Source organism: Cyclopterus lumpus, chromosome 17, assembly GCF_009769545.1.
Source record: "Cyclopterus lumpus isolate fCycLum1 chromosome 17, fCycLum1.pri, whole genome shotgun sequence".
NCBI classification, from domain to species: domain Eukaryota; kingdom Metazoa; phylum Chordata; class Actinopteri; order Perciformes; family Cyclopteridae; genus Cyclopterus; species Cyclopterus lumpus.
Window position 1 is genome coordinate 21222538 of NC_046982.1, and position 17536 is coordinate 21240073.

General features: G+C 45.5%; 3 protein-coding genes across 3 annotated transcripts in view; all 3 read left to right on the top strand.

Moving 5' to 3' along the window:
- pex19 (peroxisomal biogenesis factor 19) overlaps positions 1 to 4186 on the top strand; it is a 5292-nt gene extending 1106 nt beyond the window's left edge. The window contains exons 2-8 of the mRNA XM_034554877.1: positions 782 to 861; positions 1229 to 1391; positions 1487 to 1572; positions 1660 to 1851; positions 1934 to 2104; positions 2294 to 2338; positions 2819 to 4186. Coding sequence (XP_034410768.1) covers positions 782 to 861; positions 1229 to 1391; positions 1487 to 1572; positions 1660 to 1851; positions 1934 to 2104; positions 2294 to 2338; positions 2819 to 2905 — 824 coding nt within the window. The 3' untranslated portion in view covers positions 2906 to 4186. The remainder of the gene's footprint in view (positions 1 to 781; positions 862 to 1228; positions 1392 to 1486; positions 1573 to 1659; positions 1852 to 1933; positions 2105 to 2293; positions 2339 to 2818) is intronic.
- Positions 4187 to 4790: 604 nt separating this feature from the next.
- copa (COPI coat complex subunit alpha) lies at positions 4791 to 15705 on the top strand. Its single transcript, XM_034554789.1, has 30 exons — positions 4791 to 5012; positions 5335 to 5448; positions 5562 to 5635; positions 5934 to 6014; positions 6131 to 6207; positions 6439 to 6548; positions 8215 to 8324; positions 8417 to 8516; positions 9128 to 9346; positions 9512 to 9662; positions 9857 to 9923; positions 10013 to 10088; positions 10215 to 10297; positions 10786 to 11011; positions 11150 to 11288; positions 11378 to 11540; positions 11632 to 11778; positions 11956 to 12145; positions 12251 to 12346; positions 12612 to 12700; positions 12827 to 12950; positions 13051 to 13140; positions 13255 to 13358; positions 13457 to 13603; positions 13729 to 13869; positions 13956 to 14138; positions 14224 to 14334; positions 14435 to 14596; positions 14725 to 14919; positions 15299 to 15705. Exons 1-30 carry the CDS (start codon positions 4973 to 4975, stop codon positions 15356 to 15358), a joined length of 3669 nt encoding a protein of 1222 aa, XP_034410680.1. The 5' UTR covers positions 4791 to 4972; the 3' UTR covers positions 15359 to 15705.
- A 332-nt stretch (positions 15706 to 16037) lies between these two features.
- Positions 16038 to 17536, top strand: part of ncstn (nicastrin) — a 10659-nt gene continuing 9160 nt past the window's right edge. Inside the window, exons 1-2 of the mRNA XM_034554812.1 lie at positions 16038 to 16167; positions 16876 to 16977. Of these exons, the coding sequence (XP_034410703.1) occupies positions 16110 to 16167; positions 16876 to 16977 (160 nt within the window). The 5' untranslated portion in view covers positions 16038 to 16109. The remainder of the gene's footprint in view (positions 16168 to 16875; positions 16978 to 17536) is intronic.

Consider the following 17536-nt stretch of genomic DNA (forward strand, 5'->3'; position numbering starts at 1 on the left):
ATGTCATTCATTTTATTTCTGTGTGTAAAAGAAAGTCCAAAATGTGAGTAAAACCATAGAAATGATGCATTTTATTCCCTCCCCACCACCACCCACCCACCTTGTTAATGACCAATTATATCTACATGTAATTGTTTATAGAAAACATTATTGTGTTAACAGTAAGCCTGTGTTTACATTTTTAAGCCTGTGTTTTATTTATATATATATATATATATATATATATATATATATATATATATATATATATCACATACCTCCTGAAGACTAACTAAATATTAGTAAAAGAAAAAGACAATAAAAACCTCACAAACAAGGCTACAAGTTATCGCATGACTGTTGGTAGTTTTAGCTAATTTCCCCTAATAAACTTAAACTCTACTGTAGATTTCATGGCCCTCCTTTTTGCTCTATGAAAAGTTATAATATCAGTATATCTTCATTTTAACATCAGTTAGCATATTACATTAAACTCAGAGCTGTAGATCGATATTCATTTATCTTGGTTGTGTTTTTATTGCTGTAAAAGAGCTTAAAACATCCTAAGAAGATGCATTATGCAGCATTACCAGTGAGGGGAAATATGAGATAAAAAGCTTGTGGACAGACAAAAAAAACTCGCGAGAGATTTATGTTTTATGCTTTTCCTTCTGCTGGGGCTTAAGCTGGTAAAGGAATAAGTATTTATTGGCTGAATTCTAACATTTGAGTTGAACTACTTGTTTAATACTCTTTAAAAGGCCACTGGCGTGGTTGTAATGTTGTGTTTATTTTCTTGAAGGTGCGCTGGATGACTTTGACAATAAGCCGGCCCCTGAACCCGCAGCTGCTTCCTCTTCAGCCAACAGCGGTGCAGAGAAGGTCTGTATATAATTATCTTTGTTATGACGCAGCGGTTTTAGGATTCACATCTTGTTAAACTCTAAAAGCTATAGATACAAGTATGTGTTGTGTCTCTGTTGTTATTAGTCCACAACTTGCCCAGGAGCTCTTTCTCTGTTTTATAACTCGTTGACCTTTGCTGCCGCCAAGTGGTACATTCACCTGGTGGGTGGTTACGCAACCTGTAAAGTTGACAAAGTTCAGTCCCCACCCAACTTAAAAAGTGCTTTCTCAGTTGCAACAACAGTTATTTGGGGGCAGCAACACAGACTTGTCTGGTGGATTCTGATCATCACAGTTCAGGTGCGAAGAAGGAGCTTGACATGCCTTCTCTTTACCCGCGTAGCCTCCTCTGCTCGAAGACAGCAAACTCTTCGAGACTCTCTTTGAGGGGGACATGGCGTCCCAAGCCAGGGAGGAGTGGGAGAAGGCCATGACCGAGCTGGCCCACGAGGAGCCCGAGTTACTGCAGCACTTCCATAAGCTGTCGGAGGCCGCGGGCAAAGTCGGTACGGTCTGCAGTTAGCCCGTTTGTGGTTGTTTGGAAAACGTTCTTCTGCCTCCCTGTTTTTGTTGTGTACATGTTTATGCGTCTTACTTACAGGCACCGACACGGAATCCCAGCAGGAATTCACTTGCTGTCTTAAAGACACCCTGCGTGGCCTGGCCAAAAATGCAGATAACCTGCAGGTGTGTTAAATCAGAATGGATCAATTGTTCTGACACATTTTTAAAAGGGAGAACCGTTTACCGACTCTTGGTACTGCTCTCTTCCAGTCCTCGGGACTAGCTGGAGACGACCTCGTCAAGGCCCTGGAGGGCCTGGGATTGGAGGAGGGCGGCGAAGGAGGAGGAGGAGGAGGCAGCGGCGGCGATGACGGAAACATCCTCCCCATCATGCAGTCCATCATGCAGAATCTCCTCTCCAAGGAAGTGCTTTACCCGTCTCTCAAAGAGATCACTGCCAAGGTGCGCGTTGGTCTGACCGTCACCGTAGTCCGTCGTTCCTTTTAGCGAGTCGCTCATGAATGTGTGTCCGCCCCTCCCACAGTACCCAGAATGGTTGGAAGCCAACAAGCCGAGCCTCAGCCCAGAGGACTACCAGCGCTACGAGCAGCAGGCCAAAATCATGGGGGAGATCTGCAAGGGCTTTGAGGTCGAGGAGCAAGGGGCCGCAGATAAAGACGGCGCGTTCGAGAGCATCATGGACCTGATGCAAAAGGTAGCTCTGCTTTTGGGACCTCTCGGTGTTCATCGTCGATGAGGTTGAGAACATTTGGATTGTGACTCGGCGTGAAATGGCTACCGCTGCAAGTGGAGACTCTCACCGCGTTCGGCGGATAGCTTGTTTAATTTAATTTAAACAGAGTTTGGTTTGCTCATCACACATTATGATGCTTTTTGCCTGCAGCTTCAGGACCTGGGCCAGCCCCCCAAAGAGCTCGCAGGCGATGCGGTAAGTTTCCACCGAGTCTCTCGGATGAGCAAAGAAATGTCCATAGCAACCGTCTGTGTCCTTAGCAACCGCCTCTTGTTGCAGCCAAGGAGGGCTTATTTTATTGTGAGATTTATCAGTCATTGTTTTTTTTAAATTTAAATTGGAACGTGTCTAATGTCTATAACTTTAATATTGCCATACTTGAGTCCCTTTTTATTAAAATAAAATATTTATATTTATTCATATGTATGAGTATTTGCTGTTGCTTAATCATATTGCAATATTGGTATTTATTTTAATTTGTTTACAAGTTCTGGAAATATAATTCATAAACTTCTTACAGATTAAACGACCAATAGTGAATTTCTATTTTCAGCCATTGAAACAAATTAAATACTTTACAAACAAAGGTACTTCATCATATTGGTGCATACCGTGTACATCACAGGGAAAGCTATTACTGCATTACTCTGACTCCTGTGGCTTCTTCCCCACCAGCCTCCAGGCTTCAACTTTGACATGGAGTCCCTCAACCTCCCAGGAGGCCCCGGGGCCGGGGCGGCAGATCAGTGCTCCATCATGTGAGGAGGCCCTTCCAGAAGCCCCGGGGTCACGGGGTCACCGTGTGTGTGTGCGTCAGGCGACAGGCAGGGAGTGAAGGAGTGTGAGGCGACGGTCAGGCAGGAGTGTGACCACACTGGTCGAGACTGCTCTCCCTCGAGTTGAAGGTGTGGGGATGCAGACAACAACAACAACAACAACAACAACAACAACAACAGGAGGAGGAGGAGGAGGAAGAGGCACGAAAACCAACGGGAACCACACACACACACACACACACACCAAACCCACGCTCTCCTGTCTAAAATCACTGAACGCACAGCTGAGAACATTTCAACAGCTCTGCATTAGTTGCGGTTGCCGCAGTTACGGTTTAGTTTTAACAGCATTACCTATAATAAAAAAAAATGTCCTTCATGTTGTTTTTAACAAACTGTTTAGCCTCATGGTAAAAATCTATCAAGCCACCTCGCGGGTATTAACAGTGCCTTTTTTTTTGCAAAAATTACTTTAAGTTATTATTTTTAGGTCTTTTAGATTTTGCTGTCATTCAGCTAATTGCTCAAGATTATAGTTTTAAAGTGGGGTGAATTCTGCAATATCGTCCCATTTCTACACCCGAGTGAGAGATCGTTCTTTTGGTGCTTAATTAAACACACACACCTTTTGTTTTGTGTGGTCGATGCAACTTAACGAGTTGATAACCTGTCGACGTGTAAAGAAACTGGAAGAAGAAGAAGGTAGTGTACATTTGTTAATTATTTAAATGATTTTAAAAAAAATACTAGAGAGGTTTGAAAGCCTCGTGAGAAGTTCCCAGCGCCAACTGATTTAATAACCCTCCCCTCCCTCTGAGTGTTGTCTCCCTAATCCCATGTATTGATTTGAGATGATTGACAAGATGGCTCCTGTATGCCTTTGCTGTGTAGAGTTGCCGTGCAAAGTGCTCCCCTTGTGATTCCCAGTGTGTTTTAATGTGCAGAGTGAAGCTTCGGGAGTGTTTACCACCTCGTTCTTTTTGTCCTGTACGTCATGAGGACAGAAACGTGTCCGTCATTGTTGCAGATGATCTGTTGGGTGAAACTTTTGTGGGTTTTGTTTACGCCAGCGGACGAATTGTACCTCTGTGGCCGTAGAGAGAGGACTAGAAGTCACCATCGGTCTCGTCAATAACTGTATCATAAAGGATTCAGTCAGCCGTGCGGTGAAAAGGTAACAGGTGTACACTGAACACGGCTGAGGGGAGGTCCGTGGAAGGGGGGTGCACTCTATTCAACTCTCAGGGCCGATGCAAACATCCCCACGGCACCGTTAAAAAATAAGAAGCATCCTGTTATTTGACAGTCTTGTTTTGTAAATATATTAAATAAAATAATGTTATAATGCAATTTTTTTTTGGGTGGATTATTATAGTCATTTATTTTATATAAGTAGCAGCAGCAAGGGATTTAATATAATATTTATTTTCAGATATTGTCCAGTTTTGTGAGTTGTACTTTGCTATTCTATGTTTTTATTAGTCAACTGGTTATGATACTGTTATTTACTATAGATTAAACAAAGTCATAAAGTTTCACATTTACTTGACAGAATTGTAGTTAAAATGTTATTTTTAATGCAGGCCTTTACTGATTAATAGTGGGGTTTTTTAAGTTTTTCTTACTTAATAATTAAGGAATCTAAATATTTAAGCTAATATTTAGCTTTTTATTTTGGAGATCTGATGAAGATCGTGGGATGAGGCCGAAAGCTCCAGAACAGCTGGAGGAACCAGCGTAACTCTCCAGAGTGTAGAAATAGACCACCTAGAGTCGCTCTAACGGGCGAGTCAACGTCACTTCCGCTCTGTGTGTCACAGTTCTATCTTCCGCCCCCGTGGAACTTCCTGCGTGCAAAACTTTATTGTTTCAAAACCGGAAGACAAAACCTGCGACGTGTCAAGAAACGGGAAAGATCCGCTAAACGGGCGAAGGCGATCAGGCCGACCCGAGTGTACCTGTCCCGGGAGTATTTTGAGATTGTTTTTTATTTGAGAGTTTTACGGTTTTACCGGAGCGTCAACAATCACCGTGTCACCGTCAAAAGGGGACGATGTTAACTAAATTTGAAACCAAGTCGGCCCGCGTCAAAGGTGAGCGTTTTGTCGGTTAGCTGAGGGGCTAGTGTTAGCTAGCTGACGTTAGCAGTTGTGTATCATTTTAAATGTACGTTATGTCTATAAATAAATACATACATTGCTTGTTTAATATGTTTAAATGATTTATGTCACGTGAGTTTAGCTGCTGTAACGTCAGCTAGCTTAACCTAACTAGCTAGCTCATAATATGTAGCTGCGCTTCATCTGGCGTTCTTGCTAAAATATATAATATAAAGTAAGCTATCCTCCAATCAGCGGAGGTCCTGGTCATATATATATATATGTGTTTTATTGATCAGCTGTTTTTACGTCCCAGGCCTGAGCTTCCACCCGAAGAGGCCGTGGGTTCTTGCGAGTTTGCACAACGGAGTCATCCAGCTGTGGGACTATCGGATGTGCACGCTGATCGACAAGTTCGACGAGCATGATGGTGAGACGGCCCGTGACGTGGCGACGTGCAAGTCCATCGTCAGATGATTATTATTATTATTGTTATTACATGGATACGTGACGTCATTTGTGCGTTTTTTTTCCCAACGCCAGGTCCCGTCAGAGGAATCGATTTCCACAAACAGCAGCCTCTGTTTGTGTCCGGGGGAGACGATTACAAAATCAAGGTGAGACTGCGTTCACACTAACGTGTTGCCAGGTAGAAATGACGTCACGCTGACCTGGTTTGACCAAATAAGATGCTTTTTGTTTTGCACCAAAAAATGTGTGTTTTGTTTTGTTTTCATGCTTTTCTTTAAGTTAAAATATTGACATACTAGGTGTGACGTTTATTGATATTTTCCAGAGTGACATTAATAAGTGACATTAATAACTTGCGGACAAAGCATCTCTCGTATTCCATTATTAGATGACGTCATTATGTTATGCATGTACACGCTGAGCCAATATCACTATGTTGCTCAGGTGTGGAACTACAAACTGAGACGCTGCCTCTTCACTCTCCTCGGTCACCTCGACTACATCAGGACGACCTTCTTCCACCACGTGAGTTGTCCCGACGTCTGATTCTCATCCGTTTCATCTCTGATTTCCAGGTACAGAGTTAAAAATAAAGTAAATCTGAAATGACGTAATTGACCCGAGCATTTGCATTGCTGCAGGACTACCCCTGGATTCTGAGCGCCTCAGATGACCAGACTATTCGCATCTGGAACTGGCAGTCAAGGACCTGCGTCTGGTGAGACACACTTTGATGTTTTGGACAATTTAAAGAGTTATTGTTTAGTTGTATAAAAGAATGAAACATTGGGCCTTTACATTGTTTTTTATATCTCGCACAAATTATGCCTTGCAACCCAACCAACCACTGTTTCACACAACAAAAGCTTTATAGTTATTATTTTTACACTGAAAATGGCAACATTACCTGTGTTCTAATTCTGAATCCCCCCCCCCCCCTCGTCCACAGTGTGCTGACCGGCCACAATCACTATGTGATGTGCGCCCAGTTCCACCCGTCTGAGGACCTGGTGGTGTCGGCCAGTCTGGACCAGACCGTGCGCGTGTGGGATATTTCCGGTGAGCGCCTGGGCAACGGCAAGACCGGAGGACCAGCGGGGGCTGGGTTGAGGAAGGGGTGGGGAGGGTAGAGTGGTATGAAGGACGAGGAAGAAGCAGGAACGGGATGAATTAAACGTCCCCACCTCTTCTTCCTCTCCTACTTGTAGAGCACACGTCTCTTATGGGCTGTTTGCAGAAACACCTCTCCTTTCAGGACAGTCAGAACTAATTTATAGTGTGCTATTTCTGAATGAAACGGTGCAATGTAAGAATGAGTGACAGGTCAGAGAGGAAAATGTGTTGGAAAAAGGACACAAATAGAAAATGGGAGGTGTTTCTGTGCCTCTGCATGCTCTCAAAGTGTGTTCTTGTTGATTGTATTTTCTTGCTTCTTGTTTCTTCTCTTCTCACTAACCACTAACCATTAATTGACTCACTTACCTATGAACGCCTGTATGACCTCTGCCTGTGTGACCTCTGCCTGTGTGACCTCTACCTGTATGACCTCTACCTGTGTGACCTCTGCCTGTGTGACCTCTACCTGTATGACCTCTACCTGTCTCCTGCCACGGGGACACATTTGCTTTCACATCTTCTAGCTAACAGCTCCTGTGAGCTCCTCCATCATGGCAGGGGGATGAGGTTGCACGCTTGACTCCCCTCATGCTACATGCACGGCATCCATTTAACACAAGAAGGGGGAGGCTTACTTTGCATACTTTAATTATAAGAAGTCCATCCGGCTTCCTATTTTTGCATTTGTATGAAATGAAACTACTAACTAGTTTGAAAGCATATAGTTTATCAACCTAAACTTTCAGTGTTTTTTTTTTTATACTCCTGGCATGACATCTGCACGGCTAGCTCAACGACTCGAAACATAACGTGAAATATACAACAGCCTTTTATATTTCTTGCGGCAAAAGTCACCATATTGTTACCAACGTAATTCCTAACCCACGACTGTGACATGTCGCATTCTATTAACGCCGCATGTTACAGTGCAGAAACGCGCATGAGCCTTTCAGAAAACCAACATGTGTGTCATCCAACGCCCCATCAGAGCACGTCTTTTACAACGCCAGGCACCACCCACCCACCCACCTTCCACATCAGCCAAGTCTGCGCCCTCCCCGTGCCCGCCTTATCCCATGCTCCCCCTGGAAACATCCCCACCGGCACACGGGGTTCCACGGCCATCTCCTTCCCCTCCGTGTCCTCCTCTCTGGTGCCGTTGAACTCTCTGTTCACCGCGTCGCTTCGATCGGCAGGAATCATGAATGCAAACTGTGCTTTCTCGATCACTTTTGGTTTCTTCCTGATCTCGTTTGAGTCTGGGAATCAAATCAAGTCAATCATGTAATTGTGGTTTTCCTCTGTATGCGCGTGTGATTCATTAACCCAATCAACCTTATTATGGCAACCACGATTGATTCCAGACTCAAAGATGACGGGCTGAGAGAGCAAAGGTTGTGGGGATGATTTTTGACCGTGTGCGTGTGTTCAAGAGTCCAACAGTTCGTCCTCCTTTTTTAAAAAATAATTCATTATATTGCTTAACAGTTCATTCTTTTTCATAATTTCTCCCTTGTTTCCAACCCCCCTCCTCTGTATTTTGGTGTTGCCTCGTTTAACATGACTGTGGCTCCTTCCTTGCACGCGATGCCCTGAATGTTGGTTCCAGGTCTGAGGAAGAAGAACCTGTCTCCCGGCGCCGTGGAGACGGACGTGCGCGGCATCTCCGGCGTCGACTTGTTCGGCGCGTCGGATGCGGTCGTCAAGCACGTCCTCGAGGTGAGCGGCGAGGGTTTACACTGGAACAACCCCCCCTCTGTTGGATCTCCGTGTTCCATTCGTGGGACTTGACTCTGTGAATCTGTGTGCAGGGTCACGACCGCGGGGTCAACTGGGCGGCCTTCCACCCCACCATGCCCCTCATTGTGTCCGGAGCCGACGACCGGCAGGTCAAGATCTGGAGAATGAACGGTAGGAGATCTGAGAGCCGAAGCGACTTTATATGCACTCGCATTCAAATATAAAAGAAACCGTAGGTTTTAATGGAAAGTTAAAAAAAAGTATTAGAATATTAAAGAAACTGTAGATTTTAATGGAAAGTAAAAAAAGTATTAGAATATTAAAGAAACTGTAGATTTGAATGGAAAGTAAAAAAAAGTATTAGAATATTAAAGAAACTGTAGATTTGAATGGAAAGTAAAAAAAGTATTAGAATATTAAAGAAACTGTAGATTTGAATGGAAAGTAAAAAAAGTATTAGAATATTAAAGAAACTGTAGGTTTTAATGGAAAGTAAAAAAAAAGTATTAGAATATTAAAGAAACTGTAGATTTTAATGGAAAGTAAAAAAAGTATTAGAATATAAAAAAACAAATTTTAATGGAAAGTATGCTTTTCAGGACAACAATAACAACAAAACATAATGTTTAAATGCATCTGTTTTGTCATGACAGCATCAATAAATGCTTCCTTTTAATTTAATTACAGCTGGTTAATACAATTTAAAGTTACATCCCTATAATTTCTACCATCTTTTCTGAATTCAAACTGCTGATCTAATCATTTAATTGTCCCCGGCCCAGAATCCAAGGCGTGGGAGCTGGACACGTGCCGCGGCCACTACAACAACGTGTCCTGCGCCGTCTTCCACCCGCGCCAGGAGCTCATCCTCTCCAACTCCGAGGACAAGAGCATCCGGGTCTGGGACATGTCCAAGAGGACCGGAGTGCAGACCTTCCGCCGGGACCACGATCGCTTCTGGGTGCTGGGGGCTCACCCGAACCTCAACCTGTTCGCTGCCGGTAGGCGGGGGGGGGGGGCCCTTTGGTCTGCATCCGTACAGTCAAATAGACTCGATGTCGTTTCATTTAAATACCATTTAATTATAAAAAGATGTACGCGTGGCCGTGTAACTTTTGTATTTGGGCCCCCGGCACACTGAACGCCGGTTCCGCGCGTCCTTCCAGGTCACGACAGCGGCATGATCGTGTTCAAGCTGGAGCGCGAGCGTCCGGCATACGCCGTGCACGGAAACATGCTGTACTACGTCAAGGACCGCTTCCTCCGCCAGCTGGACTTCAACAGCAGCAAGGACACGGCCGTCATGCAGCTGCGCAGGTTCGGTCATTTCCAGTGGCGCTGCGTCCCGCCCACCTTGGTTGAAGTGTGTGTGTGTGTGTGTGTGTGTGTGTGTGTGTGTGTGTGTGTGTGTGTGTGTGTGTGTGTGTGTGTGTGTGTGTGTGTGTGTGTGTGTGTGTGTGTGTGTGTGTGTGTGTGTGTAACGTGCCGTTTTGTGTGTCTCCTGGTCCCAGCGGGTCCAAGTTCCCGGTCTTCAGCATGTCTTACAACCCTGCTGAGAACGCTGTCCTGCTCTGCACCGTAAGAATCTTTCCATTTAAAAAAAAACAACAACACATGTTCATCCTTCACTGGTAGCTGTGTCATGCAATGCTCTTTCCCTCCTGCAGAGGGCGACCAACCTGGAGAACAGCACCTACGACCTGTACTCCATTCCCAAAGAGAGCGACTCCCAGAACCCGGATGGTACAGAAACGGCTGGTTTTCCTCACGCTTTGTGTTCACTGGGCTTCGTGTCGAGGGGTCGAGGGTCGAATGGACGCCAACACACCAGATCCCCTTTTCTCACTGTACTGTGTTTCTCTTTCTCAGCGCCGGAGGGGAAGAGGTCCTCTGGTCTGACGGCAGTCTGGGTGGCCAGGAACCGGTTCGCCGTCTTGGACCGCATGCACTCTGTAAGTCCATTTGCAGGCCGAGACAGTACGAGTAATTATTCAATAAGGAATTCATCTTGAAAAGTTGGGAGTGTTTTTAGTAAATGATTGACATTAAACTTGAGCTTTGACTTTTTCCATTTAAAGATTAATATTTGACTTTATACAGGCTGCAGTAGCTAATCCGTGGATGCAAGTTTGGGAAAATAACTTTAAAAAATGTAGTGTATCCGATTTATTTAAATCACATGGTTTAATTCATAATGTTTATCAATATCCGGCGAATTTTAGGCTTTTACTCATTAAAAGTCAACCAAATTTTGAAGCCATCATTCATTTTGATATCGTTAATTACTCATTAATATTATATATATTAGTTGTTACCTTTTTTTTAATGGTAAATATAATTAGTAAAACATTTTTTACTCCGATGTATATCTGCACTCTGTATCGGCTCGTCTAATTACATTTCTCTCTCTCTCTCTCTCTCTCTCCTCCCCTTTTTGCAGCTGCTCATCAAGAACCTGAAGAACGAAATCGTGAAGAAGGTTCAGGTGCCGAGCTGCGAGGAGATCTTCTACGCCGGGACGGGCTCGCTGCTGCTGCGCGACGCCGACGGCGTCACGCTGTTCGACGTGCAGCAGAAGCGCTCTCTGGCCACCGTGAAGATCGCCAAGGTCAAGTACGTGGTGTGGAGCGCCGACACCAGCCACGTGGCGCTGCTGGCGAAGCACGGTGGGTGGAGTCCCAATGTCTTTACATCTCATTCTGTCCTCTTGGTTGGGCGCCGCTGGGGCTCTCGGGTGAACCCACGAGGCCGGCATGATAAATAAAACCAAACCAAAAGTCTGAATCCTCCCATTGCTCTCTCAGCCATCATGATCTGCAACCGCAAGCTGGAGAGCCTGTGCAACATTCACGAGAACATCCGGGTGAAGAGCGGCGCCTGGGACGAGAGCGGAGTGTTCATCTACACCACCTCCAACCACATCAAATACGCCCTCACCTCCGGGTACGTGCCGCTCGCAAGTTCTCCCCATCCTTTAGTTTAACTCTCACAAAGCAAACTAGACAATGAAACGTCATCGTGTTCCCCTGTAGTGATCACGGCATCATCAGGACCCTGGACCTGCCCATCTATGTGACCCGCGTGAGAGGAAACAGCGTTTACTGCCTGGACCGGGAGTGCAGGCCGCGCGTCCTCACCATCGACCCCACGGAGTACCGCTTCAAACTGGCCCTGGTCAACCGCAAATATGACGAGGTGAGCCGGTGGTGAACGTGCACGGCACCTTGTGTGTAGGAGCCTGTTGTGGCTCGACCGTCCCTTGATTCTGGTTCATAATTCCTCCCAGGTGCTCCACATGGTGCGTAATGCCAAGCTGGTGGGCCAGTCCATCATCGCCTACCTGCAGAAGAAGGGCTACCCGGAGGTGGCGCTGCACTTTGTCAAAGACGAGAAGACGCGCTTCAGTCTGGCTCTGGAGTGTGGGAACATCGAGGTGAGCTGGACAAACTGTCAAAAAAATAGGGCACTGGTTCCTAATTTATGACATGCACTAGTGCAAGTTTTCAGCCAGAATTACCGTAATAACCATTTCAGCTGATTTAAAGCTATAGCTTGAATTCCTTCTCTGCACGAGACACTTCTTTTAAATAACCGTCTCTCCGGACTCCAGGTGGCTCTGGAGGCCGCCAAGGCCCTGGATGAGCGCAGCTGCTGGGAGCGTCTGGGGGAAGCGGCGCTGCTGCAGGGCCACCACCAGGTCGTGGAGATGTGCTACCAGAGGACCAAGAACTTTGACAAGCTCACCTTCCTCTACCTCATCACCGGCAACCTGGCCAAGCTGCGCAAGATGATGAAGATCGGTGAGCGGCGGAGATTCATATTTTTATTTTTTATTAATGAACAAAGATCTGGGAGGTTTGTGCGTCAGTGTCAGTGAACTTGTGTCCAACACTCTCTGTTTGTAGCTGAGATCAGGAAGGACATGAGCGGTCACTACCAGGCTGCTCTCTACCTGGGAGATGTCAGCGAGAGGGTCCGCATCCTCAAGAACTGCGGACAGAGTGAGTTCACGTGTCACCGTCCTCACACATTCATTCATATTTCACCCGTTCTTTGACGGTAGGATTATGGGCTCAATCAACCGGCCTTTTCCCGTGCTTGTGTTATTTGGTTCACGACGCAGCTATATGACGCAAATAAGAACCAGCTCATTTATTTAATTTGAATAGCAATCAAACACCTACATAATCATCTTAATTTCCCACTTTACCAAATTAGTGTTGTTGTTGTTTTTTTTAATTGTTGACGACTGTTTGTGTTTTGCAGAGTCTCTGGCTTACCTGACTGCGGCCACTCACGGGCTGGATGAAGAGGCTGAGGCCCTGAAGGAGACCTTTGACCCAGAAAAAGAGACGGTGTGTTTTTTTTAAACTTTTTTTTTTGTAGAAAACATTCTCTAATAACCGTAACGTTGCAGTCTGAAAACGGAGGCGGTGCATAATCTCAATGAAATAACGATGTGACTTTTTTGTGTCGCGCAGGTGCCAGAGGTCGATCCCAATGCGCAGCTGCTGCAGCCGTCGCCACCCATCAACCCTCTGGACACCAACTGGCCTCTGCTCACGGTGTCAAAGGGCTTCTTCGAGGGAGCCATCGCGGCGAAGGGTGAGTCCAGTTGTTTTAAAAGTCGGAACGGGAAATAAATGACTTGTTGTTGTGGTTGCTGGATTTGCCGGAGAGTGAGAACCGTGTTTTTCTGCTGTAGGGAAGGCCGGTCAGATGGCCGCCGACCCGGACATGGAAGCCCCGGGAGGCGAGGGCTGGGGAGACGATGCCGAGCTTCAGCTGGATGAAGGTAAAATCAGTTCAACTTAAACTGCGTTTTTTATTTTATTTTAAACCTGACTTTCTCATGTATATATATATATATAATGTATGTATATGGACGGACATTTCTCTTGTCTCTCAGACGGTTTCATGGATGCTCAGGAAGGATCAGGGGAAGAAGGAGGGATAAAAGAGGAGGGAGGAGGATGGGAGGTGGAGGAAGACCTGGACCTTCCTCCAGAGCTGGTGAGAGAATTCCCAGCACTAAAATGACACAGGCCTCAGCTAAACGGCACACTGACGGGGTTGATGTTGAAATGTTTAATGACGTCTTTCTCCGTCAGGACCTGCCGTCTGGTGCAGGCGGAGGATCGGAGGACGGCTTCTTCGTCCCACCGACCAAAGGCATGAGTCCCACGCAGATGTGGTGCAACAACTCCCAGCTGCCAGTGGACCACATCCTGGCTGGCTCTTTCGAAACGGCAATGAGAGTATGAACAACAATTCATATTGATCTCCTGTTTGTTTCTAGATGTTTGTTTTTAAAGGGATGACTGTGTTGGACTGTTAATTCACGCATTATACTGGCATTCACGGTTCTCCTCCTGTACCCCAGTTGCTCCACGACCAGGTCGGAGTTGTGAACTTCGAGCCCTACAAGTCGCTGTTCATGCAGACGCTGTCCAGAGGCCGCACCTGTTACCTGGGGCTGCCTTCCCTGCCCTGCCTGCGTAGCCAACCCCAGAGGAACTGGAAGGTACAGCTGTCACCTCCTCCATAAGAATCATATGTTCCTCCAGTGTAAATATGCAAGTATTGTAATTTTTATTTTATTTTTTTAAGGATTGTGGTGCAAAGCAAGGATTGCCCGCTGTGGGCCTGCGCCTCTCCGACCTCATCGCCCGCCTGCAGCACTGCTACCAGCTGACTACGTCCGGGCGGTTCGAGGAAGCTGTCGAGCGCTTCAGAGTCATCCTGCTGTCTGTCCCTCTGCTGGTGGTGGACAACAAGCAGGAGATTGCAGAGGTGAGGTCCAAACCTGTGTGTGTGTGTGTGTGTGTGTGTGTATATATATATATTACAAATGTGTGCTTTAAAATGTGTGTTTCAGGCTCAGCAGCTGATCACAATATGCAGAGAGTACATTGTGGGTCTCACCATGGAGACGGAGAGGAAGAAGTTGCCTAAAGACACACTGGATCAGCAGAAGAGGCTGTGTGAGGTAAATATCGGTGGCTTGCTGACATCACCTGACTTGAAACGGCTGCTGTTGTAGACTGGCCCTCTAATGTGTGTGTGTGTGTGTGTGTGTTCCCTTCCAGATGGCTGCTTACTTCACCCACTGTAATCTCCAGCCTGTCCACATGGTGCTGGTGCTGCGCACGGCTCTGAACCTCTTCTTCAAGCTGCGTAACTTCAAGACGGCCGCTAGTTTTGCTCGCCGCCTGCTCGAGCTGGGGCCGAAGCCGGATGTTGCGCAGCAGGTTGGTTGTGCGACGTCCACCGCTTGGTTCTGTGTGGTGAAAGTGGTTTTGAATAGAAAAAAGCTCCACAGATTATGTATTTTTGTCGGCAAGCAAACCCAAAAGTTAAATGTCTCCCCGCCATCCAGACCCGCAAGATTTTGGCCGCCTGTGAGAAGACCCTGACTGACGCCCACCAGTTGAACTACGACCCCCACAATCCATTCGACCTGTGCGGCGCGTCTTTCGTCCCTCTGTACCGCGGACGTCCCGTTGAGAAGTGCCCTCTGTCCGGAGCGTGCTACTGCCCTACGTACAAAGGCCAGATCTGCAGGGTCACAGAGGTACGCAAATAATAGATTGCATTTAAAATCTTCTTTTATAAACACACACTTTTGAGACCATTGGAGCCACTTAAGTGTGGAGAGAAAATATTTCCAATAGTCGTGACAGTTGCTGAGTTAATTCAGTTAAATATATATGTGGGGTACTAAAATTGATGTCACAAATTGTCATACAACTATACACATTTGTAGATCTTGAGTTTCTCTGCCTATTGGAGTGAAGGATCAGAAATAAGTGTAAACATGTTCACCTGTAGTTAGGAGCTTCCTGGTGGAGGTCTGTGTCTCTATTGTCACCAGAAACGGAGTTTAGGGAGTTATCTTTTTCATTATTTCCCCCCATATGTAGTAACCTTTTTAATTTCACCTTATTTTCTAGGCGACAGAGATCGGGAAGGATGTGATCGGTCTGCGTGTGAGTCCACTTCAGTTCCGTTAAGAGGTGGAGAAGACGGGGACACCTGCATCCACGCTTACTCTGGAGAAATAATACAATTACCAACGCGAGAAATGAAAGCAGAGATATATATACACACACACGTTTGCTCACAGTAATGTTAAAACCTCTTAACTATCTTATTCCATGCGCCACCTATTCTGCAAACAGCTCCTTTGTGTAAGAGCTGCTGCGTCGTCTCTGTGCTGTGGCTTCATTAGAGCTGTAAACTGTCTTAACTGTTGTCTCTTTTCTGACTTGTGTGAGATGAATAATTCAGTGAGCAGCACTGCTCTGTGTATCTGGGCAAAAAATGAAAATAAATAAAAATGGCTGTTTATGAAAGGAAATCTGTTTTGTGTTGTGTTTTTTTTATTATAATGTGGGCACAGGGATGATGGGTTTTATTGCATGCATAAAAAATAGAGAATATCCAAAGTCCACCACAGCTGAGTCATAAAGGGAAGAAAGAGTACTGAGTTGTCTCACTCCAGTTATAGGCTGGTCCTTTAAATTAAAACGTTAGGAAGGAGATAAATCACTTACTAAATATACGTATATTTTATTTTAACTGATTAGTATTTATTTTTTAATTAAAAATATATATAAACTTGATTTGCAGAGTTTCAGATCTGCCATTTTGAATGAGTCCGTCCCCTTTCAGGGTAAGCGGAACCAAGCAGCGGAAGCCCGGACGCCTTTCACGTCAACACCCGCTTGTTGTGGTGTTCTGCCTTTTTGCCGAACCAGGAAGATGGATCTGCTGTCGAGCAAATGGCTCGTTAATCTGCTCGTCTGTTGCCTTTTCGTCGGTGAGTTGTCCTCGCACGGCTGTCGGTGTCCACGCAGTCGTGTCATTAGCGGACGTGTACGCGCGCGCGCGCGAGGAGGTTCATATTGGTGCACTTCTTTGTGCTCGAAGCTAACCGAATGCTAAGCTAGTACGCGTTAGCAGAAAGCGACCTAGCTGGTCTTAAACTTGTAGTTTCTCAACGGAGGGGGAGGGAGGGGGGGGGGGGCGGTGACGCACTTATTGCCCCTTTTCCGTCAACTGGAAACACTGACATTTTTATTTTTTATTTTGTATTATTACGTCTTTTCGACGACTTGTATAAGTGTGCCGCCCAGTACGGAGCCGCCCAGCCATCAGCGTGACCGCTCGTGATCCGCCGGTTGGTCACGAGCGGTCACGCCGGCTCACGAGCGGAAGAGCTGAGCGTTTTCCCGAGTTGGATGCAAAGCAATGACCCCGTTCAAGTTTAAATATACCAGTTTGAATTCTGAATTAAATTAAAAAGAGAAAAGGTCAATATGCAAGATTATGTATACAAAAAGGGATCCAGCTGGTCTCAAAATCTAAAATTACAAGGATGTGACTTCCATTTCTTGTTTTTCCTTTCTTTCTTTTGCAGTCTTTGTACAAGTTTTGCTTTCATGTTATATTTCATTCCTGGCACGTACAGTTGTTAAAGTGCTTTTTGTGTGTGTGTGTGTGTGTGTGTATTTTATCTTTCTTGCAGGCGTCGGCTGTAATTCGGTGGAAAAGAAGATTTACGTGAACCTCAATTACACCGTCCCGTGTGTGCGACTGCTCAACGCCACGCATCAGATAGGCTGCCAGTGTGAGTACAGCAAGCCATTTAAAAGTGATGCTTTGTACTCCAGCATCACGCACCTGTAAAAAAAAAAAAAGAAAAAAGACCTGTCACCTTTACGGCCTCTGGGTGTCTTTCTTTGACTGGGTTTTAGTAGTGAAACGGTGACGACTCTCTCTATTAAATATAGTTTTCAAAGAATTTTCTGTGTGGTTGCTCCAAGCAGGAAAAACTACCAAATCAATTGCATGGCTTCGAGAGTTTTTTTTTTTTTTTGCAGCGTTCCACAAAACCTGGAAAAGTCATGGAATTTTAAAAAATGGTCATGAAAATAAAATCCCCCAAAAGTTTTGGAAAACGTCATGTAAATTTGTTATATTCACATGTTCATTTACGCTGAATTTGAAATGATTAATATAAGAATTTTTTTATATAAGAATTTTTTTACACTTTTTCATGTATACACCGAGATTTCGCAACATGTTTGGTCATGGAAATTTGGTTAAAAATCCTGGAAATCCATTGTTATTTGTGTATCTACTACAGCTGTTGTATCTCATCCCAGATGATGACACTCCCCATTCTC

Bases quoted from the DNA above. Each gene is read 5' to 3' on its own strand.
- copa (XM_034554789.1), top strand. From the start codon at position 4,973: ATGTTAACTAAATTTGAAACCAAGTCGGCCCGCGTCAAAG. The intron at 12,701-12,826 runs GTGTGTTTTTTT...TGTGTCGCGCAG, and splicing joins TTGACCCAGAAAAAGAGACG to GTGCCAGAGGTCGATCCCAA. The intron at 14,920-15,298 runs GTACGCAAATAA...CTTATTTTCTAG, and splicing joins AGATCTGCAGGGTCACAGAG to GCGACAGAGATCGGGAAGGA.